This window comes from Hoplias malabaricus, chromosome X2 (assembly GCF_029633855.1).
Source record: "Hoplias malabaricus isolate fHopMal1 chromosome X2, fHopMal1.hap1, whole genome shotgun sequence".
NCBI lineage: Eukaryota > Metazoa > Chordata > Actinopteri > Characiformes > Erythrinidae > Hoplias > Hoplias malabaricus.
In genome coordinates this window covers 42132712-42158169 of record NC_089819.1, presented here as the reverse complement: position 1 = coordinate 42158169, position 25458 = coordinate 42132712, and the positions used below count along the sequence as shown (strand labels likewise).

Below are 25458 nucleotides of genomic sequence, written 5' to 3'. Positions count from 1 at the left end.
GACACACCTTATTTCAAAAATATATATATTATTTTATTTTATGTTATTTTGTGGAAATAAGACAGCCACCAAATAACTAGACCTCACATTATCAGAAATGTACGATTCAGTCAGTTGTTAGATATTGAAACTATGGCAACACTTCTATGCCAGGAATATTTTGGATGTCACCATTAAATGAAGGCATAAGCTTCAAACACATATGGATCTTTTACAATATTAATTGGGGTTTAATCTAGAACAACCAACAAATGAGCACTAATCTACTGGCAGAATCCAATATACTAGCAGAAAGTAACATTACTTTAGGGTTTTTTTCCTTGTTCTGACCATGTTTTGACATTTATTTCAAAACATGAAGGCCCACTTCTAATAGTCACACTCGTGCACTGCTGTTGTTCTGGTTTAGACCATTTGGTTTGCTATGTTATTTAGCTGTTGTGTCAGATCAGGTCAGTGGGACATTTATTCAAAATCTTGTTTCATTGTACAAAATGAACATAAAAAAGTTCACCATTGTCTCGATTGTAATTTACTATATTTATGAAAATCACAGTTCATCACGAAAAAGTGTTTGTACTGATAGTTGTGACTTATAATTTATGCTTTCTTTTTTATTTGTGAAAGAGATCAAATCAACACTTTTTTGGTGTAAACTTTTGTAAGTGTATTGTTTTAAAAATCAAAAAATGTGTTAGGTCCAGACTGGTAATTGTATAAATAACAAAAACACAAAGGCTAAAACAAGTTGAATGAATGCAATTTATAGCCAGGCTTTATGATCACAAGCATACTGAATTGGACGGAGAATGAAAGAGACCATGGTACTGTTTACATTTAGGGTTTTTTTTTTAATTCATTTTGCTTTGAGCTTTGGTGTAGGTCACAGAAGCTTCCACTAAACACTGCACACACTGTACGTAGTCTCAGGGAGCCTGAGCTCAGACTTAACAAACAGAAAAATACTATTTCAGAACTCTTATTTGCAGTTTCACAACAACATATCCGTTCCTGACCATATATAACAGTACAAATCACTGACACAAGTCACAAAATAAAAATGTTAACATTCACTTAAATTCAATTAGGTAAAAAACAAACAAACAAAAAACCCCATAAATTACATATTTTTTACAGGTTGGAATTGTGCACATTTAATATATGTATGTTTATATATGTATTTTTTTTTTTTTTTTTAACTGCAGCATGCACAAGTTTATGTCAAGCAAACTTGTGAAATGTATTTAAAAATATGGGGATGATGAAAAAGAAGAGTCAATTTTTTGCTAGATAAAAGGTGAAGAGATTTCCATAGAAAAGTGGTGTCCTGGCAACATAGAGTCTCTACTTGTTTATCTTCCTTTCTATTTACCCTCCTTTTTTGTTACACCTAAAAACAGGCACAGTGTCCTAGTAAGTGCAAAAGAATTCTTAGCAAAATTCCAAAAAATACAGTGCTCTTGAGATCAACAACATTAGCAATGTTAGCATACACATGCAAATTGTTCGTGCAAACAAATAAAAGAAATGAGAGCAAAATCTTTAAGCAGTGAACTAAAGCTGCATGCTATCTTTCCACTTGTTCACCAATTTGTGCACACACTGGAATCATTTGATTAATACATCCACTGGCTGCCTGAAGTGCTCATTAAAGGTCTGCACTTTTTGCTACTTTGTATTTTATGGTCATTTTTGATGTTACCTTTATAAATACTAATGGTCTCAAGTCTTGATTCGTACCTCTACATGTCTTCTACTTTGTTAAAAAATGTGATGTTATAATTCCTGCCGAATGTAGACTGAAGCAAGGCTTTTAATGCACTGCTCTCATTGAGGACCAGTGACTTTACATGTAACCATGTTTTTTTGCCTATTGTATTTATTTATTTATTTGTAATTTTCTTTATTTAAGTTTTGATTTTGTGCTTAAAGTATATCTTCCTAACCCCCACCCCCAAAAATGAGAAATTGCAGGTACGCATAGTCTAATAGGACAGAACAGGACCAAAAGGTGGCAACCTCAGGTCTCCCTGCAAGAGTTCATGAAAGCGAGCAAAGGGAAAGGGTTTACCTGGATATTATCCACATCCAACCAAATGCTTTCCCTTATTTAGTCCTGCTCACAGACATGTTCAAACATACACCAGTGCGTGGGTCCAACCTACAGCACCCTGTCATGCTTCTGCTGCTGATCGAGGCTGTGGGGGAGCTCTGGATACACCAGGAATCCAGTAAAGGTGATGTACTTGGCATGGTTACTGTAGGCTCCAAACCCATCTCTTTGGTGGCTGTATAGCCACACAGTGTCTCCTCTTCTAAGCGAAAGCATCAGGCTCTGACTCTGTAAGGCCTTCTCTGTGTCACTGTCATCATAAATCATAGCCTGTACCTCCAGATGGTTCTTCATCAGCTTTACTGAAAGGGTCTTGTGGGGCAGCTTGCCAGCATTAAAGGAAAAGTAGTAGGCCCCTGGGACATGACACATGAAGACACCTGAACTCATGTTGAAGTCATTGCCAATGTTCACAAACTCTGTGTCAAATGTTATGGGCTTGTGCTCTGGGTAATTTTTGTCAACACCCACAATGCTCTCTGTGCGACCTACAGAGAAAGCAGACCTCTGGTCATCATCCTCCTCGATGTCTCTCTTCTCCTCTTTGACATCTACTTGCTTCTTTTCTTCACCAATATGCTCTGGCACATGGTCAACGCTTATCGGTGTCTGCTCCTTCTGTGCTGGCTCCTGGAAGCCATAGACATCCGGGTAGATCATGTAACCATTGAAAGTTGTGTAGTGGCCTGTGTTGCTGTAGATGGCGTAGCGAGGGTCCCCATGGAGGCGCAGCCAGATGGTGTCACCAAAGTCCAGCTGCAGCATGGCACTTTGGCTCTGGACCTTACGTTCCTCTCCAGCATTCTCATCGTAGACGATGGCCTGCACCTCATTGCGGTTCTTCATCAGCATCACAGACAAGTCCCTGCGGGGGAACTTGCCCACAGTGAAGGAGAAGTAGTACGCTCCAGGGATCCGGCAGCGGAAGAGGCCCGTTTTGGGGTCAAAGTCACCACCGATGTTGACATAGATCTTGTCGAATGTGACCACCATCTTGGGGCCACCCTCCATGCTGTTGGTGCGTGCCACAGAGAAGGCAGACCGCAGCTGAGTCATGTCGGACATTCGCGCAAAAGCCCAAGCAGCCGTCACATGGCACAACACACACAACAGCAAGGGCCTGGAGCCTGGCAACATCATTTCTGCCAAGAGAAGGAAGAGGGAGAAAAAAACACACCAGGATCAGGATAAGAGGAAAAAGTGATTAAATATTTAATTTATAATGAATATTTAATATTTAATTTAATTTAATAATGACATCAATTAATTAAATGATTTTTCATTTATAAAATGTGTGAAATGAATAAATGAATGTTAAACATACAGGGAACATCAATAAATAAAATGAAAAATTATGGTTAAAATTAAAATGTGGCAGCTGTTTCACTTTGCTGTCACAGTGTATGTAATGAAATATAGCAGATATACACTGATCAGCCAAAACATTAAAATGAGCTTTACCATTAGTCAACACTATGGTAAATGGTATGGCGGCCATAGCACCCAATGAATCTAAGCAAGTTTGGGCCTGGCCAGTCAAGTAGACTTGAAACTGGAAGGTTGCTGGTTAAATTTTCATGGTGGTGGGAGTGAAGGAACAGCTTGCTCGTGAATAAAATCACTACATCTGTCTCTGTCTGTCTGTCAATCTATTTATTCACATATTTACATGCATGCTTTGGAACAGTTCAACATACTACTACATTAAGAGTGGCAGAAAGAGACTCTTAGAACAGTTCTCTGTATTAAATATGGTGCAATAGGGGCATATTCCACAGACAATTTCCATTTGACCACATTGCTGTTGGTGAACCATGTCTTTAGAAGAAACCCCCCAAAGAACAGTCTCTCTGTCCTACAGACCTCTTTCATGATTTTGTGAATAGATTGAACAAATCCTTTATCATTCCACCTCTTAATCCCACACCTGGCAATCCCCTGGGCTTTGTTATATCCTGCTCCTGCTAACATGCCTAATTCAGATAAATATTCAGGGCTTCATTAGCTAGGTCAGGAAAAACCTTTGCAGTCATTTAGGAAAAATATCAGTACAATTGTGTGCAAAGTCTGTTTTTGGTTTGTTTATATTTAGAAGCTTTTTGTGTGTGTTGTTTGTACATGGCTGAAGTTGAACTTGTCTGTACATTTTTACTCACTGTTTGAATTACCAGAGATTCATTTTTAACTTGAATTACTTAGATTTATAGCACTTTCAGCCTGTGTTTACACAAATAAAGTTAGTGCACTAACTGCTAGAGCAATAGCTTCATCTCAGTAGGCTTGGGGGTAGAGTCAATGTCTAAATACCTCCAAAACTGTGTTTTTCTTCCATAGAGAGAGAGAAAGCCTAACATATCTGACCAAGACACTTTGTGTTTTTTTTTTTTGTTTGTTTGTTTTTACCTATTTACTGACACTGGGGCTTTGGAAGGCTGGGAGTCTGTGAGAGCACAGTTGGCTTTTCTGGGTTATTAGGATTAGCCACATCATTGTTTATAGCAAATGTGACAGGTTTGAACAGTTGACAGATGTAGACCTCTGGTATTGTGTTAGCAGCATTTCAAAAAGAAGAGATTCAAGGCTTCACGTGTCTCAGAGGAAGCATGTGCTTTCCCTCATTCTTCCAGGGTTTGATGCCAGGTGTGTGACTGGGGGGCTTGTTTGCAAAATCACTACTCAAAATAGTTCTGAAGGCAGCACTGCCCTCAAAGTAGAGTGCATGTAATTGGTTCGGAAAATAACCAAATAAATAAAAAACAACAGGCTGAGCTTATCTTTAGAATGGTGTTTCTTCCACTGTGCTTCATCTGTGATGGATGCACTGCACAAAACTTCATTCTACATTCTATATTTTTGCTAGTCTCATAGAAAATTCTCCCAATTAGCTAGGACTCCAGTAATCAAACCATGTCACCTATCTGAGGGGGTGAGAGCATGCAAATTCTTATGCAAAGCCAACTACCGCCTCTTTTCAAACTGCTGCTAACCCAGCTGCAGTGGACCATTCAACACCCGTGGTGCCGAACACTAAATGTTCAGGTCTGCTATGCAAGCTAACAGACACATGCACATTGTGTTTGCGATGGGGGAAGAAGGGGAGTCATCCTATCCAACCCGAGAGAGCAAGGTCAGTTGTGTTGTAATGGCCTCACAGGCTGGAAAGCTGGAGGCATCACCAAAGATCAAATAGTGATCTCCCAAAGAAAGGGCCAACAAAATATTTTCAATCACACAGGATGACCTACAACATTCACTCTAAAATAAAAGTGCTAATATAGCTGACACTCCTTCTGTTGTAGAATAGCGACCTGCTGTACACATAGACTGGATCCCTGTGTCTCATTAATAATAATCATTATGCATGCCAGTGGCAGTAGGGGGTAAGATCAAAACCAGAATATAGCACTGCCTTCGGAGCCTGTAGTATGATAAGAAGACTAATAACGGCTCAGACCCCCTTTCTTGCCTGAGGAGAGAAACTTAATGAGACTCACTGAGGCTAGGAACAGCATAGAGAAACCAGAGCTGACTCAACACCACAGCAGCATTTCACATTCTGACTATTTCTGCCCTGCTTTGTTTTACCAGAGTTTCACCATCATTTACTAACATGAATACAATACGCAAATTGGATCTGTACATGGCATCTTTTTTTTTTTTTTTTACAAAATGAGGAGGTGGATGGGGAGTTAAAATCTGATCCAGTGGTCATTGGTCATAGATCTCTCCAGTGTTTGACTCAACCTTTGTAGGTTGTGCTCTGTGACTCAAACTTATCTAAAGTTCTTTTAATAATTCCTGCATTGTCTTCAAGTTCTTATTAAAAACAATTCTAGAATCAGTTTTTGTTAAGAATTTTTTTCCATTTTTGTAAAAAATAATAATTCCAGTAAAACATCCATAGAGGGCAGCACGGTGGTGCAGCAGGTAGTGTCTCAGTCACACAGCTCCAGAGACCTGGAGGTTGTGTGTTCAAGTTCCTCTCCGGGTGACTGTATGTGAGGAGTTTGGTGTGTTCTCCCTGTGTCCACGTGTGTTTCCACCGGGTGCTCACATGGTCCAAAACCACACGCTGGTAGGTGGATTGGCTACTCAAAAGTGTCCATAGGTGTGAGTGAATGTGTGTGTGTGTGTGTGTGTGAGTTGCCGTGTGAACGTGTAGTCCCACCTTGTGCCCAGTGATTCCGGGTGGGCTTCGGACCCACCGCAAACCTGAACCGTATAAGCATTTACAGAATAAATGACTGAAAACAACCATAGTGTAATAAATTGAAACAGTATATTTTCATTGTTGAAAAAAATCCTTACATCTACAAAAGGTAACTTTACATTTATAAGGAAATTCCATCCTTTTATGATATAATAGGATTTTATTTTTGTTGGCTCATTTGTCTTTAAAGCAGACTGAGTTCTACAATGAATGCTTTAAAATATTCACCTCAAAAAGAATGTATTGTACCATCCTCAATGCCAAGAGGTGGCTAGAGGGCTATAAAGCTCCCAGGATTAAGCCGAAGAGCAGCCAGTGTTTCTTATAGAGAGTTCCTCGTCCACCATCAGTACCTGATCACATTAATTTGTCTTTAGATTCACAGAGAAATTGTCCATCAACTTGTGTAAGGCCCTCTCAGATAAGTAGAAACTACTAGTGCATCAAAGATGACCATTCTATTGTTAAATGAGCTGGTGCCCTACATTTACACGTCCACAAACTACTTCAAGTTTATTACAAATTAATTTCAGTATGATATTAAATAAACAGGGTCATTCTACCTTCACTAGAATTTGCAAATATATAATAGAACAGTAAGTACATCAAGACTTTGCAGTAGACTGATGCATCAAAAAAAAACCCCAAAAAACAAGAAACTATTCTCAAGGGTCGAACGTAAAGGAGCTGTCCGAAAGCGATAACTCAAAACCAGGGCTCGATTGATCATTTTCTCACCACATGCACATGTAAGCCGCACTGAGTCTGAGCTGGGGTGGGCAGATGTTCAGACCAGTTGAACGTTTAGCATTCCCCTGGTTCTAGATAGCCACTGATCCATGAGATAATACACAGTGATGCTCCAGCGCTGAGAATCTCCCAGGCACGTATAAGGCAAATATGAATAATAATGGAAAGCAGGTTTTCTCTTAATGAGATCTCCTGAGACTCGAGAAAAACCCCAATTTATGTTTCACTGATTTCAGAATGGGCACAACCCACTCCAAAAAAATAGGGAATAGGCTCTCAGCCCCTGGTGCAGCTATGATTTCAGAATTGTCTACATATAGACAAATGTAACAAAATACTTTAAAGAATTAAGGAATGTTTCATGTAGAGAATATAGAGATGTAGGAATGTAGAGAATATAATACACTCTATTTTAATGTGTACGAATTAAGAAGGTTCAGTTATCCACACACTTGCTCGTATAATTACCACAAAAAGAAATGGTCTGGGATAGTCTGGAGCAGCCACACTGTAATCAAAGGCTACCTTGGTCAATGTGTAAATAAGGCAAGGGGGTACAAGGCCCACAGTATTGGGCTGTGGAGTGGTGGAACTGCATTTTCTAAAGTAATATGATCTGTAAATGTGGTAATACTTGAAAATGCTCTGGTGGATGTATGCCATCAAATCCTCACAGCAATGTTCCAACATCTAATGCAAAGCCATTCCTGAAGAGCTGAACCAACTCCCTATTAATATAACAGATTTCAGCAGAAATTACTTGAATGAACAAGTGTTTGTATTCTATTGGTCATCTAGTGAAATGACATCAGCCATTACATTAAAACAATCAGTGTTTTGACAGTCATTGTCTATTTTATCAGCTCCACTGACCATTCAATAATTCTTCAATACTTCATATGTTCTGCAATAATCAGTTTTATTAATTCCATTGATTTGCTTCATGTTCACTTTCTCGAACAAATAAAAACAGAAATATTTTAGGTGAAATATTTTTTAGAAATATTTTGCACCATTTGTCATAACAGCATTTCTTCCTTTTACACATAGGGTATGCTGAAAGTGTGAGATAATTAAAGTGTAAATCTGCAATTCCTAATTTAATATGAATTGAAAGATTCAGAAAGGACATCTATTTATGATCATTGTGCAACTATACAATTAAATTTGACCTCTGCGTTTAACCCAACCATAGCAGTGAACACACACACTCACACTAGTGATTAGGGCAATGAACACACACACACACCTAGAGCAGCAGGCAGCCATCTTCAGTGCATTTGCAAGATTAGGTGCCTTGCTCAATGGTACTTCAGTCATGGATGTTCCCGCCAGTAATGGGGATCAAATCGGCAGCCTTCCCGTACCAAGACCAATACTCTAACCTTTAGGCCATGACTGCCCCTCATGAAAAATTAGGCTGGGTGGTGTTAGACTCTCTTAATATTATCTTCTTTTGGTCATGGAATATCAGAGTTAGTGCTGTAATATGTGTTTTTGCCAGACCGCCTAGAAGAGGTGTTTTTTTTTTTTGTTTGTTTTTTTTTGCCAGAACTAGATAAGCGGTGGGTGACACGGTGGTGCAGCAGGTAGTGTCGCAGTCACACAGCTCCAGCGGCCTGGAGGTTGTGGGTTCGATTCCTGCTCCGGGTGACTGTCTGTGAGGAGTTGGTGTGTTCTCCCTGTGTCTGCGTGGGGTTCCTCCGGGTTGGTAGGTGGATTGGCGACTCAAGATTGTCTGTAGGTGTGAGTGTGTGTGTGTGTGTGTCTGTGTTGCCCTGTGAAGGACTGGCGCCCCCTCCAGGGTGTATTCCCGCCTTGTGCTCAATGATTCCAGGTAGGCTCTGGACCCACCGCGACCCTGAACTGGATAAGCGCTTACAGATAATGAATGAATGATAGATAAGTGGTTACAGAGAATGAATGACTGACTGACTCCTAATGTTGAAATGCACATGCACGAGCAGGAACCTTTAGTTCAGCCATATTTCACAGAGAGAACTTAAGGTGGCCCAACTACACCACTACACTGTCTGTGGTTAGTTCAGCCATATTTCACATTCCACTTCATGAACTAAATTTCGAGCCGTTCGGCATTTTTCCACCAACATAAACTGGTTTGCGAACCAGACAAATTTGTTCTCAGCTGGAACCAAAGAACAGACCATGGCTGAATAATAGGAAATAAGACATGAACACGCTCTGTTTGTGTGAGTTTCTGTGGCTATGTTTGGCTCTGCGTTAATTAGCTATGTTTCTCCACTGTTCACAAGCTCAGTAGGACGGCTTGGAACTCGGCAACATTTCGACATGTATTATATCTCACAGGGAGAGGAGGACTGCTAAATTTGTCTTATTTCACGTGAGTGTGTGTCTTTGCCTGAACAATTGTAAAAGGAAATGGTGGGGAGACATTTTGTGGCGTTAGTGTGTTTATAAAACTCTATACATCTGCGCATAGCCTCCTTAAACTTAATATGCTTTAACTTGTTACACCGAATAAATAAGTAATTGTAATTCTTAATATCAACTAAATGTTCTTGGTCTTCTTTGTTCTTTGGTGGCAGATTGTCTAGTATTTATTTTTAAATAAAATAAACAAGAAAAATACTGATACCAGTGTTATATTATGAACAAAATTTGTGCTCTTTTTTTCATTTCTGCATTAATTAGTCCTGCCCTCCATATTTTCTGTACAACACTTTCACATATTAAAAGCCACATGTAAACAAAGACCTTGATATGAAGCACCAAAACTTTACCAGACCTTTGACAAGGGTATGTATTTTGGGCTTTCCTGTTTTTGTGGCCAGAACCACCTCTGTGACAGTGGCTACATAGCTAATGGCGGTCTGGCTAAACTAGGCTTGCCTAGTTTCTCTTTGCTCCTGTGGGTACGTTAACCAAACCATGTATCTAGCTATGAGCTTTCAGTACTTTGTCTGTTGAGTGGCTGAGTTTCTTTTAAGTGTTTGCTAGTATCCATTATGTTGTGTAAAAACTAAACGGGAAAGCATTGGCTGCTCATGTTTTTGGAAAAATGCTGGTGCATTGTGGGAAATGTAGTTCTTGTAGTAAATACTCATAGTGTTTTCTGGAGTCCTGCTCAGCAATCCAGGATTGATTTGACTTTTTACAGCTTTGATTTTAGTAAGGGACAGCAACATTTCACTGGGGCATGTGCCTCAGTAAATTGGGACTAATAATGTCCCTGTTTGGGGTTGTGTGTCAGATATGGGTCCTTGTCTGTAAGGAATTTGGTGTGTTCTCCTTTTGTCTGTGTGGGTTTCCTCCTGGTGCTCTGGTTTGCCTTAACTGTCCAAGAACAGTGTCCATACGTGTGAGTATGTGAGTGACCGTGTAAGTGTTTGATGTTCTATGATGGACTTCTGCTTTGCACCCTGTGATTCCATGTAAGCTCTGGGCTCTGACTCTCAACATGGTGAAGCAGTTGAAATGTGTGTTGCGCTGGCAAGGGTGGATCAGACACAGCAGTGCTGCCGGAATCCACAGTGTCCCTGCTGTACTGAGAATAGTCCACCAGCCAAAAAAAAACCCCAAAAACTGTGTCCTGACCATTGAAGAACAGTCTATGCCGAGCAACAGATGAACTACTGTCTGTAAATGTAGGCCTACAAAGAGCACCTATGTGGTTAGTGATGCTGATCAAATGGACGGTGAATGTAGAAACAAGGAGGATATTTGGATGTTATGGCTGATCGGTGTACACAAATCCTAATGATGTTTTTCATAAGTCTGTTTTTTATTATTTTCCAGGAGAGACAGAATTAATGCTCTTACAGAGAAAATCACAGTTAAACAAAAGGACACATCGATGCATCTCTGGGCTGTTGTCTGAATGGCTTATCTATTTTTATCAGAGCTCAGCTTTCATCTTCCAAAATGTGAGCCCAGCTGTATGTCCAGGCCTGCGCCGCAAAACAAAGCGAGAATGAAAGGAGACAGAGAGAAGAGCATGGAGACAATGAGAGAACAGTTGCAGGGGGAAATCAAAGAGCGCCATTTCCACCTGGGTTGGATTGATGGGAATCTGTATTGTAGAAAATCAATAGAGGCAGAAATAATTCGGCAGCTGGGAGTGAGGCCAGTTCTTTTCCAAAGCTTTTCAAACTAAAGTGCAAGCCCACAAAATGAGAACATGAAGATGATGACGGTCTGTAAAAGCCTCATCATAGAAACGCATGAAGAAGAATGCCCCAGGATCGATGCTTTAGAAACACTGCCGTTCTCTGCGAAAGTGAATGACTATGATAACCAGCACCGAAATGAACAGACACTTTCAGACATTCTCTGTCACTTTTTCCGAAATGAACAGTACTCATACATACAGTACTGTGCAAAAGTTTTAGGTAACTGAGGTCAAAGGAATCCAACACTAATATTCTAATATCCTGATATTGTGTGTGTGTGTGTGTGTGTGTGTGTGTGTGTGTGTGTGTGTGTGTGCGTGCGTGTGTGCGTGCGTGCGTGTGTCGAATCAGCTTAGATGATAGCCTTTAAACCTGTCCAGCCAACACTTGGCACTGATTGTTTAGAACCTAAGCTTATGTGCAGCTGCTCTAGATCATTCCATTTCATGCTTTCATCGTGCTTTTCAATGGAGATTACACAAACTGTTCTTCATCTATGTCCACAATGTGTCCAGAATAGATCTCAGGAGGACACAATAAATTCTGCCTGGGACTCCTGGTGTGTTCAGTATGGTTAATCACTAGTGTTTGTTTGTGTGTGTGTGTGTGTCTGTGTTTTCATTGCCATGGATGGTTTAAATATGGAGGTCTAGTTAATCTTTTGTTGTAGTTTTTCATGAATGTGTGCTTAAATTGTTATTTGCATGATGCAATGTTTCTTCATATCATTGGAGAATGTATTGTATATGGTTCTATATATCATTGCTGTCCAATAAAAAATGACATCATCTGAGCATTCATCCTTCACACTGTGTAAAAATTATGTGAAGAATGGACCAATACACTGTGTAAAAATTATGTGAAGAATGCTCCAAAATTATTTTTATAAAATAATTGTACATTTACTTGCACTGAAAGTTAAAAGGGTTGTTTTCTTTCTCCTGTAAACTTGCTACTCAGAAGCTACATGCTTCTGTGAAAAAAGGTTCTTCTGTTCTCACAATGTCCATGTTGTAATGATAGAAGAAACCTTTTAGGAGCTATATAGAAACATACAGCACAATGCCCATGAAGATGAAGACATATTTCACTATGCAAAGAATAATATATAGGCATAAAAATGCATATAAACGGTTCTATACAGGACTGATGCTTCAGAACAGAAACACTGATTAAAGATAATTTTTCAGAGAGTAGGGATTGAAAGATAACTAAAATACAACTACAAATAATACCAGACTGCCTTAAGCAGGGCTAATTACAGCTCATACACAGCTTAAAATGATGCAATAAATCTGGGGTCCTCCCAGAGCAAGGTTGTTGTTCTTGCCAAATGGTTGGAAAAAGCAAATAAATAAAGAAATATGGAAATAGAATCCCATGTGTGCCTGCCAATAGAACCGTTATATTTTTTCCTCCTCACGGCACACAGTGGCATATCCTCTGAGAGCCTGCTCGGCTTCTGCTTGCCTTTCCACTCGAGTAACAACCAAGAAGGACTAACTGAATAATGAAATATCACAAATCCACACATTCCAAAGCCTCGGGGAGACGTTCCCCTGGACGGGTGAAGCTTAGCATGGGCTGAATTACTCTGATAATGGTGACTCTATACTCAAAAAGGCTTCTTTGGAGCGATGCCCTGTTGGTTCTCTAGAGAACGTCTCAATGGATGGTGTGTTATAGAGCCATTTTGTGCCAGTGCGAAGGTTGTGTCTGAGCCAAGAATCATTTTTTTTTTTTTTTTTTTTTTTTTTGAAATCAAAATGGACACACCATGTAGTAGCACATGTACATATGCTCACCCAAAATGCTCTCTGAAATTAAATGTATTAACAAGGAGTTTGATTAACACCACCACCCACCCCAACCCACACACACCCTTTACTGCGGTAATAGCTATTACTTTTCAGGCAAGGTTTTACACTACATATAGCAAAATTGCTGTGAGGATTTGATTGCATTCATGAGTGCACATGTGAGGTAATGCTGTTGTATAGTTGTGGAACACACTTCCTCATTCCTCATAGAAGACTAGACTTGACATAGAAGTTCTACTGCTCCACATACCAAACTGTTTGTGTACAATTTAATGTGTCCCTAAGCTTTGCTCATTTTCTTGATGTGGAAGGTGTCACCTACTCCAGAACTGGGCATTATGGGAAAGCAAGTTTGACTAGCCCTCGTTAAGCATGTTAAGCCCATGTGCTTATTTACGGGACGTCCTTTATGAGAATAAAGAGATGGCGGGTTTTGTAACACTCTGCGTACATGTCAGTGGCTCTGTTTCAGAGCATTAGAAATAAGGATGTTAATGCATTAACATGTGGAGCTGCAGATAAGCACTCTTCACTGTTAAAACACTGCTGCTGTGATACTGTCCCTCAGGCACCACAGCTTGTTTCATCCCTCAAATCAATAGGGAGAGCACGATTTTGCCTAAATCTCTTTCACACCAGAGGCTGTTCTAGGACTGAATAGTAAGGGGTCCAAAATCCATAAACACCCATAATAAATATTATGATAATATATATTAACAAAAAAAACCTTTTAGTTAAGAACGCAAAAAATAAAATAAAATGAATTAAAATAAAACCCACAAATGGAAACAGCTGTCACATTTTTTCCATATTTGCATATGAACAAAATTGATAGCACAGATATCAGATGGAAGGACCACTCAACAAATATTTCTTTCAACTCATACACTGAAGACACATAGCAGTGAAAACACTCAAAAAGGCTGCAGTATTGTACTGTTGCCTTTACTGCAACAAAAATAAGATGCAATGTAACTGTTGCATCATTTAAGGGAGAACAGATGCTTTAAATAAGAAGCTAACTTAATGCATGAACCCCACACGAAAGAAAGACTTTTTTAAAACCCAAGGTAATGTAACAAAGTCATTTTTTAAAAAATCTTTTTTTTTTTTACTGTAAATAAATAAATAAATAAATAAATAAAGTCCTGTAGAAGCATATTGTCGTTTCGCTAAAAGTAGAGATGGTGCAATTGTCCCTTCAAAGGCGCATTATTGGTCTTAAACTCCAGCTGTGTATTTTAACTATACAAACCCCATTTCAAATAAAGCTGGGACAGGGTGCAATATGTAAATCGTAAATATACTGTAGATTTTCTAAAGGGGGATCTGTCTGTTGGGGTTATGATTGTTGTGTAGTGTGACCACCACAGTGTAGCAGGTCAAGTCTTTTAAAAAGACATCTAAAACTGTGTATAACACGGGCTATATTTGAAATATAGTTAGGAATGTCACCCATCATGGCCAGTCAGATTTCTGGGGTAGCCGCCTGGCCACTTCAGAGTACTCCACTGCTTCCCTCACAGAAAAACACACACTAGCAGAGTTCTCCCTACAGACTGATAACAGATGACCAATAAGACACTGACTGTAGCTTTGGCTGAGTGTTTTTGATGCATTATTGATGACCCAACAGGTTCAGCAACTGGCTGCACTCACCAATGGGTCGCACAGTAGTAACCTCTAGTAGTAACCAACAAATGCCAAGCGTCTGTTAATGGTAATTTCCCCATTGAAAATAGGGCAAGAGTGTGTGTGTGTGTGTGTGTGTGTGTGTGTATGTGTGTGTGTGACTGAGAGAGAGAGAGAGAGAGAGAGAGAGAGAGAGAGAGAGAGAGAGAGAGAGAAAGAGAGAGAGAGGTCGGAGCTGCTGAATCAAAGATCTGAGTTCCAGTGTGAGTGTTGCACTTTAGAACATGGACTCCAGGGCCCTGTTATCGCGCACTCTCTCTCTCTCTCTCTCTCTCTCTCTCTCTCTCTCTCTCTCTCTCTCTAAATCCCCCAACCCCTCTCTGTCTTTCTTTCTGTCTTGTCACCCTGTCTTTCTGCTCTCTCTAACAGCGCTTATTACCAGCTTCTGCTACAGCTGGTTCCACAGAGCCCCTTAGTCTCATATTCTCTCTCTCTCTCTCTCTCTCTCTCTCTCTCTCTCTCTCTCACACACACACACACACACACACACACACACACTAACAAGCACACCCTGAGCCTGACAGTACGAGTCTACATAACAACATGAACGAAGGACAGAATTAGTGGCAAAGAAAGGCAAAAGAGAAGAGAGAAAAACTTGATGTATATGCATCACTGCATGTGATATTTTGATATGATACTTACAGTACTGTTCAAATTCAGAGGCCATTTCTTCACAATGGCTTTTAGGTGCTACATATTACTTTATGGGCCTTATGAGGCATTAGGAAAGTGAAGTTCAAAGGAAAACCAAAACACAATCTAAAAAGGATTAGAAATATAGAAAACCATAAAGAGAATTTGGGACTCATAATAACTATGTCTCAACAGGGCTTCTCTGCCCCAGTGCTCACTGCAGATGTGGGGAGGCATAAATGGTCCAAATGAATCCAAATGTATAAAGAATCTTGGCTGCTTTTCAGTCTATAAAATATCACAGTGAGTTGTTGTGAATCTATGTGACTGTCTCAGTGAAAGTCATTACCATTTTAGCAAAGTCATGTCTTTATTACAAACTTTTGGTGGCACTATTTTTCTAGGGTTGACCAAAGTGCAGAATACTCTGATCAGTTCACTTATTAAGATTTCCTCCAGAGAAAATCTTGTTAATATGTCCATGGGGTGTGTTTATATGCTGGAGGAGGTGTAATGTACAAAATAAGCAGTCAATGCCATAGCTGAATGTTTTTGCTTTGAAATGTCAGCATTCCAAAGAGAGTCTCAAACTGGTGGGATCAGACAGCTAGGGTTTCTAACATCATAAACCTAAGGAAACAATTCTGTCAAATGTCAACAAGTGGCAGAATAATTGCATATTCATAAATTTCCCAATGCAGGCACTTTTAGCGGATTAAATGATTACCCAGAAAAAAAAAAACAATTTAAATGGCAAACCTCATTTTGAGTCATTTTTGCCTGTGAAGGTAAGGCTTAGCCCCACAAGCTCATTTATATATTGTATGCCCCTGTCAAATCTAAATTAAACAGTGTACCACAGAGTGGAACCAAGGACAGAATTGCACAGTATAATAGTGCAGCACCAAAAGCAGAATAATGCAGCTTTAGATTCACACATGAAAGATTACAATTGGATGAGGGAGCTTTACACATTTAAGGAAAACAGATATTGGGATACGCCACTGGTTGCACACAAATGAGTATAAAATTGATGACAAAACAGGACACTAATGGGTTAAATTCTTTCCTTAAAGTGTAGTGCTTGTGTTAAACTGTGTTGGTTTTATAAGCTAGCCCCAGTGGGCTCTCCTTGTGTGTGTGTGTGTGTGTGTGTGTGGATAATCTATCATCTCTGACAGGGCTAATGACCCCTAGCCAAGAGATACGGCTGTTGTTCTTCTGGTTAAAACACAGCAGTGGTGTAAAAGCAGTGTTCAAAATGACCCTGTTAGAGTGCTGCTGAAAATACAGGTTAATCTATTGATGTTCTGCTGCTGTGCTAAATGCACTGCTGTCACTGCCGTGGCATTCAAATGATCTATTTCTAACAATCCTGTCGGAATCTATTAAGAGAACACAACTTAACATGCTATTAACGTTGCAATTTTTTCCACAGCCCCTAAACTACTGAGATTTAGATCTGAGAAATGTATAATAATTAGGGGTGTCACCGTTCATGCATTAATATTTTTAACACTGTTGAAGCATTTTAATAGTTTGTCAATGTTACCCATCCACAGAAGCAAATGACGCAGAAACCACTCAAACCCCACCCTAGGGAGAGCCAGCCTACCTCTGTGTAAATGGCAAGATGGTTGTGAGAAAGAGACCAGAAACACAGCTTTAAAAAAACATTTATACTGAGCTGTGCTGTGTTTAAACCCGAATAAAGAAAGAAGGTTTGTTCAGACGAATGACAGCAGTGAGTACCTGGCAACCAAATCCTCAAAAAAAAAAAAAACTGTATAAAAACGTCTATCAAAATATAGATTCAGCAGGTACATGTCTGTATATTATTGTTAAATAAAAAATAAGTGAAAATCATATACAGTGTGTTTTCTCAGATAATAGCCCATCACAGTGGACTGTTTAACTAGACTAACTCCAGTTAACCACATTCAAACTGCATTGGTTTCGTCTCATTTAATTTAATTTTAGAGTCTTTGGATTATAAAGGTTCATTTACACTGAACAGCTCACTGCAGAAAGTAACAGAGACAGTGACTTAAAGTATCTCTAAATCTTTGTGTATTGTAACTTTAAATGCCTGTAGTCTGTGCATGTATATCAGTGTGCTACAATGGCAGACCTTAAAATTGATTTTGCTCAGAGGACCGTACTGTAAACAGCTGCACTTAATTGCTTAGGCTTGCACTCCTAAGATATTGAAAGTGAAAAATACATTTGGCTGAAATTAATTTTGTTACACTTACACTTATTTTATTTGAATTTAGGGTCAAATATAAATAAATTCCCCAATTGTATTTAATCACAATCAACTAAGTGATGTGATTAATCTGTTTATTTATTTATTTGCCTGATCCCTTTGCTAATAATTAAAACTCTACTTATAATAAGGAATTCACACCATATAGCAAACATTTCACCATTTTGGAAATACAAAGTGTTGTTCTGACAATGACAATATAATAAGGCAATGTAATGCACTACTATCATGATAACTATAAATATGATATTGCCAATGTGTTTATGTCAAAATACTCAAATTATGCTATTTCAAGGTAGACTTGTTACGTGATTGAACTTCTTTTCATATTTATTTTTCTCCAATTGCAGTTACATAACTTGTATAATCTACACAGAAATGATCAATAGGACTGGACTCTGTAGAGCAGCTGTATGTGAGCCTAAGATCTATATGCTCAGCGCAAAGCAAAGTGTGGAAAAGGGTATTAATACCCTTGATTTAAAAGAGTGAACAAAAGCAGGTCTGAATGATAGCTTCAACATACAGCAACAGCATATCTACTAATAATATATGCAGTGGAGGAGATGGAGCTGGGCTGGAAATGTGTAGATTGGTGCGCTGGAGCCAATAAGGTAAACTAATTAAAAGTAGAGCACAATGGTGGGGTGTGTTGTGAATCCTCGCCGATACCACCATCATGGGCCATCAAAGAGTTTTTAACAGATTGCATCGGCTCAATAAAGTCATTCACACCGTCACCCACTGACCCAGTCAACAACAACTCTCACACACAAGCACAAACAGTCCCACACATGCACTAACTCAGTCCACAGAACAGTCACTCACTGACTTAGTCAACAACATTTCTTCAACTGAAATCGTTTTGAGAATGCACTGTGACTTTCAGATGATCTACTGTGTTAGAATAAATATGCTTATGTAAATTTATAATCTGCATATATTTCTATTTTGGTTGCAGAGGAAAGCTAAAGGGCTCACATCATGGCAAACTGAAGTGTTCTTGCTTTTTTGATGTAGTGAACATTGTTCATGTTTCAAAACAATTAACTCCCCTGTCGACACCCTCCAAATATGGAAACTAAGCTATCAAAACTATCAAACTTTCTATTTGATGTTCTGTTTTTCTATGCTTGTGTTTGCACTTTTGCGTTTTATGTAATCTTGTGTGGTGCTGTGTGGCTTTGTGCTGCACCATGGACCTGGAGGATTGTTTTCTCACTTCAGTGCGTTGCTGCATATGGTTAATATGACAATAAAACCTCTTGAATTGACATGACTTGAGAAAAGCTTCCTTTGAAAATTATAGATTTGTTCTATATAAACAAATGCATATGAGAAATTTCTCAGCCTTTGAATAAAAGCAAAACAGGCCAATCAAAAATAATTCTCATATGTCAGTGTTCAAGGAACACTAGGTAGTATTTTTACATTCAAAACCTTCAGAATAGTTGTGATGCTCCACTGACCTGTAAAAGGGAGAACAGAGATTCTGTCCTTGCCACTCCAGGCTCAGCACTGCAGAAACTCCACTATGTAACTTTTGGAGGAAGGAAGAAAACCCCCTAATCCCCCTTGATTTCAGGAGAGTGCTGTAAAACTCAATTACACTCAATGTCATTTAAGAACATGAATCTAATTACGGCCCTCCCATCTACAAGATCAATCAGTGTTACGCTGCACAGAGGGAGTGTTTGTTAGCTATAATAACAAAACCAGCCAGTCAGTGTTCTCCTACAAGCATGTTGAGCTGTCCAGCAATTTGAGAAGATACAGTAGCTGGCTTGATGTATCACAGAAAAAGCACGTGCTGGTTTTCATTCTCCGAGCTCAGTGGCATGCTGTGATTCCTACTTTATGGATGGAATTGTTGAAGACTAAATTGAGAAGAAAAACTGGGTAAAAAAAAGATTGTTTTTCATATATAAAATCCACATAAGAGCTACCAGCAGTCCAAAGCACTACAGCATATATTCTAAACACAGACCAGTGCTTCCACATTAGCAAAGAGTTATTCTTTGAAAACTCAGAGACTTCTCAGTGCACATGACACTATACAAACTCACCTCAACAGATGTCATTCAAGAACAAAATCATTTCTAACAAACTTACACAAATCTGCAAAACTAAGGTGTGTAAATTAACATGGAAATAAATTTGATAGATATAAGCAGGACATCCTCTGGTCAGATGAAACTAAAATGAACTTTTTTGGATCACATTGGTTTCAACATGTTTGGAATGGACTTCACCGATCTGCCATTTACAGCCAGTTGTCTTTTACTTTTGAGGTAGCAGGCAATAATTTCACATAATCAAACAGCTAATTTTTAAGAATTTGTAATGCTTGTTTGGAACATTACAGAGCAAATAATGTGATTTTTATATCATACCTTTGACAGGAAATGTGCTACTGTGCTTTGTTTATGTAGTGTAAAACAAACAAACAAACTGATTGATAAACCAAATTTAAGATTTTTTTTCCTTTCTCCATTTTGGAAACCTGCGTTCACTTTCACATACCTGGCCATTTTTCTATTGCACATTCAAAAAACCAATAGAATTTTTATTTCTAGTTCTAACTCATGTTCATGCTGTTCATGTCTATGTGGTCAAATTTAGATAATTATCTTCCTTGCTTACATGTTAGCTTAGCTTAATATTACATATGCTGACATTAGATAGCCTTAAATAGTGTGCTTTTCTGTTCTATTCAATCATGTGTGAATATATTCATTCATACTTGGTAACTGCTTGATCCTGTTCAGGGTCGAGAAATAAAATGATCTCAGTTGAGCAAAAAACACTGTGATAGCGAGTTAAATGCTAATAACATCAGTGTTAAATTCCTAGCTGGTTATGTGTATTCAGAAAACTGTTTGAAAAAGAATGCATTTAAATAACCATGGATACCACTGTGGTTGACTTCCTTGTCACCTAGCTTGTTTTTGTAATTAGCTTCAGTTACACGCACTGTTGTGGCACCATGGCTTAGTTCATTAAAATTGGGTTGCTTTTAATCAATTTCCCTAAGGGGATTAATAAAGGTAATTCTTCCTCTACCACAATCAGCACAAAGGAAAACACAACTGAGTACCATTATTGATGAATTCCATGCTGGTCTAAGCAGGATTTTTGAACACCACTATGGTCCAATTGATGATTTCCTAGCTGGTCTAAGCTAGTTCAAACCAGATGGCTAATATTGGTCAGGTGCTGGTGTAACTGCTCATCCAGCATTTTCATAGCATAGTGTACTATGCAGCATATAGCAGGGTACTACCATCCAAAACACAACATATTCAGGTTCTTTTAGTAGAGTGGTACCAGAGATGTTGTGCAAAGACAATATGTGGGATTATTATATATCTGTGTCAACTCAGCCTACGCAGTCCACAAAAAATACATGCAATTTTATGCATTAGATTATTATACAACACAGGAATATGCGCCACACTGTTTTAGCCCTAACATGGGTTTGTATTGCTGTGAATGTGAATGAGTCACTTTCAGCCTGATCCATGTGCACACATAAGCTACTTTCCTGTAATTCTCTTGCATCTAATTCTGGAAGAACACAATATAAAAACCTGTCAAAATATTTCCAAATTACAGCATCAGTAGTTGTCTTTTGATCATAAAATGTTCAATTTCCAAAGACTTTGCCTAATTTAATCTACACTTTACCATTTAAAATGTAGCCTGCTCAAAAGACGAATTCTAACCCTAACTCTAAATCTTACCTAAACCCTAAGATCCAATAAGTCAGAAGCAGCAAGATTTTCTTTCCCCAGCTGGACTAAATTAAACCTTTCCTACAAGAGTTTACAGCACTCTTTCTGTAATCCTTCTTCAGGTAAACAACAGAGAAGCTGTGTGGATTTAGCAAAACAGGGCTACCAATGGATGGAATCCTGTTTGTATTAATATAACAATCATAACTTGTCAATATCTGTGCTGTGCCTACTCATCATATGTACACTGTTTTTCCCCCTAAATTTGTGATGATAGTTGCCAAAATACATTAAGATGTTTTAGAGACTGTTCCAAACCCTTTTTATACATGGTCACACACATGTGAGGGCACTTCATAGGAAAGGTGTAAAACAATAAATAAGCCTCTTTCATAATTATCGGTTTGGTGACAAAAATGTAATCACTTTATTTGGATCTCTTTAATAATGCTGATATTCTAACTGAAAATCACCAATTTTATTTGATATTAATATTTCCTGCTGATGTAATATTTGATTTATCTGCATACACTGGTGTTTCATACACTGTTTTTTTCACTCAAAATACTGTCAGCATGCTTGGGTCTGACCACTGTTATGAAAACTTAAACACGGCTGTATCCAGTGGTGGTATCCATAGAAACGGGCAAAAATGAAGCAACCTAAATTGTTTATTAATGAATATATAGAACTGACCAATGCTGTTCTGTTGCACTGAACTGTGGGTGATGTTATTTTTCTTTATATCAGCAGCTTTTTCACTGATGGAACCAAACCTATACCCAAAATGGTACATTTCTGTGACAATTCTGTTAATGCTGGGAAATTTATATTGGGATATAGGGAAAAGGTTACTGCATATTGTGTTTGCCTTAGGGAGAATACAAGCCCAGTCTGCTATGTGTATGTTTCTTTGCAATTACAATCAGGCTTTAATAATTACACTAGCATTAATGAACTGTTAAAAGGTCCAGTTATGGGCTGCTGAGTATGGGCTGCTGAGTCGTCTAAGGTGTCAGTGTAAGAAATATCATTGAGATCAGATGAAAATATAAATAAGACTTTAGCATTAGATCTCCTGCTGCACAATTCTCCTGAGAGAAAGGCCTCAGTAATCTCCCATGTGTCTCCACACACAAATTGTGCTCAGATTTGCCAGATGAAGTAAATCCTACTCTCTCTGTTATCTCTGTTGTGTCTCGTGTGTTCTTTCTGTCTCATCCAGTTTCTTCTAAGGAATTTTTGGAGAATCACAATTATTTTATTTTATATTAATGCTTCCTGAGCCATTATAGAGCAACCAATGAGCAATAATATTTTACCCTGGGAAGGCTCCCCTCCTTTGCGTGTGAGAGGAGAGATTGCAGAAAAGGATTATGTAAACAACTCTGTTTTAAATGTTTGTTTGCACACTAGACATTTTCTAATTTAGTAAAGTTAAATTATTTTATTTGATAAATACAAACAAACAAACAAATCCCCCCAAAATTAGTATCATGTGAGAAATTTAACATCACAGAATTTAGGCTGCCTATGTTCACATAGATGAAAGGGGAAAGTGCCGTACAGCTGTAGCATATGTATTGTTCAGATGAGAAGATCTTAACCACACGAGCTGCTTTTTATTTTTGTATTTTTTGGCCAGTTAATATTACACAATAAAAGCTCTGTTGAAGTGGGGTAATGTGTCCTGTTTTTGTAAAACAAACACTGCGGTATACTTCGCATATTGACAAGTTTGTTTCATGTGTGCGTGTGTTAGGTGGGGCAGTTGGTGGCTATAAGCTGAATTACCCATTACTGCTTTATAAAATACAGACTGTCTACTATAAGATGAAGCTTCCACTACACAAGACTACTGCAGTCTGCTGCAACAAGCTGTAAAACACACTCACACAGGACCACATTTCACACTCCCTGGCACATAAACACACTCTGTCCTTTATATGCGCTCATTTTTTATTAGGGTTGAGAAAAAAATATTTGGTGACAATGTGAAACCATCTTTAGATCACAACGACAGAGAGAGAGAGAGAGAGAGAAAGAGAGATGGGTGCATAAGGGGGAGGGGGAATAATAGGTGAAAATAAATCAGATACTGTAATGCCTCCAGATCTGCCCCCATTACATATCTATTCATTTCATGTGATGTTATTATTCATACAGGTGTTGACCAAACACACAGAGATTAGTGCCATCCTCTGCCATACAATGCAGTCTAAAGAGCTCTGTGGATTGAAGTCCTTTTGTTTTTATCTGCTGTATAAAACACCACATTCTCTCTTTAAAGGGTTGACAGTCTTCTCCTCTCTCTCTCTCTCTCTCTCTCTCTCTCTCTCTCTCTCTCTCTCTCTCTCTCTCTCTCTCTCTCTCTCTCTCTCTCTCACTCACTCTCTCTCTCTTTTTCTCTCACTCACTCTCTCTCTCTCACAAACTCTCTCTCTCTCTCTCTCTCTCTCTCTCTCTCTCTCTCTCTCTCTCTCTCTCTCTCTCTCTGTCACTCACACACACTAACACATCTGTGAGTTGAGCACAATTCCGCCTGCCATTTAGGAAAGATCCCCTCACTATACTGATCCATATCAGATCCTAATCAGATGAACAAAGACTGTGGGATTCCCCTCTCTCTCTCTCTCTCTCTCTCTCTCTCTCTCTACGCAGACAGGTTTAAAGGCAGTGAAAGTGCATCCCCTTTGTTAATATCGACCCTATATATGCACTGTGTGTGTGTGTGTGTGTGTGTGTGTGTGTGTGAGCGAGAGAGAGATTACAGAGAGATACAAAAGAATACGAAAAACATAAGGAGAAATACAAGTGTACAAAAGAAAGGATGAAAGAAAGACAAAAATTAAGAAAGAAATAGAGAAAAATGTAGAGAGAAGGCTGTGAAAATCTGAGTTACAGGGAAAAGAAGAGAGATGCAAAGAAACTAAAAGAGATACTACAAGAAAACGAGAGACAGAGGGAAAGAGAGCTGCAGAGAGAGAGAGTGAGAAAGAGAGAGAGAGAGAGAGAGAGAGAGAGAGAGAGAGAGAGAGAGAGAGAGAGAGAGACATTCTGAGATAAAGGATCAGAGAGACAGAGAAAAACAAAGAGATAGAGAGAACTGATAGAAAAGTAGAGATAGATACCAATAGAGAAGAAGATAGAGATAAAGGAAAGAGATTGAGCAAAAGGTGAGAGATAGATAGATAGATAGATAGAGAGAGAGAGAGAGAGAGAGAGAAGATGTAGAGATTGCAGATAGCAAGCTGTGAGATAAACAGAGGCATGGTTCCACATCTACTTTATATTCCTATCAGCTTCACACTTCCAGTAAAGAAAGGCATTAAAACTGTGTGTGTGTGTGTGTGTGTGCGTGTGTGTAAGTAATTGCCGAAAAGAAAATATGCACGCAAAGCAGAAGGCTGCGATCCACACTGCATCAGATCAGAGTGAGATGGGGGAGAAAGAGAAGAGGAGGGTAGATAGAGGGACAGATAGAGAGATAGAAGAGAGGGATGGATAGAGAGATAAAGAGAGAGATGAAGGTATAAGTAAGAGAGAGGGAGGTATGGATAGAACGATAGTTAAGTAAAAAATAGATAGATAGATAGATAGATAGATAGATAGATAGATAGATAGATAGATAGATAGATAGATAGATCAGGTTCTTGGTGTTCTTACCACGGTGTTGTAGGAGGTGTTTGGAAAGTTCCCTCAGTGGGCGTATTGAGTGTTAGTCCTCTTTTCCCTCTCCTTTCTCCCTCTTCTCTCTCTCTCTCTCTCTCTCTCTCTCTCTCTCTCTGTGTCTTTCTCTCTCCGTGTGGGTCTGTTCTCAACCTGCTGCTGATGTCTGGCAAGCTGCAGGCAGAGCACACTGTAGCACGCGTGCACACATACACACACATACACACACACACTCATACACTCATTGGAGGATCTAAGAGCAATCGGGGGGCCGCCAGCTGATCAGGGGGACTCTGGAGAGGACGAGAGGAAAGAAACGACCATCTGGAGCGACACTGGGGATGTGTGTGTGTGTGTGTGTGTGTGTTTACAGCATATGTTCTTATTCTGCCTATGCACACAAACATATTATTA

The 25458-nt window shown here is 39.0% G+C and overlaps 1 protein-coding gene across 1 annotated transcript; it reads right to left on the bottom strand.

Moving 5' to 3' along the window:
• Positions 1–788: 788 nt before the first annotated feature.
• On the bottom strand, positions 789–25189 carry LOC136677139 (complement C1q tumor necrosis factor-related protein 4-like). The gene is made up of 2 exons (XM_066654566.1): positions 25042–25189; positions 789–3255 (listed from the first exon to the last, which is right to left on the bottom strand). Exon 2 carries the CDS (start codon positions 3251–3253, stop codon positions 2162–2164), a length of 1092 nt encoding a protein of 363 aa, XP_066510663.1. The 5' UTR covers positions 3254–3255; positions 25042–25189; the 3' UTR covers positions 789–2161.
• Positions 25190–25458: the final 269 nt, after the last annotated feature.

Coding starts and splice junctions, on each gene's coding strand:
- LOC136677139 (XM_066654566.1), bottom strand. CDS start 3,253: ATGATGTTGCCAGGCTCCAGGCCCTTGCTGTTGTGTGTGTTGTGCCAT.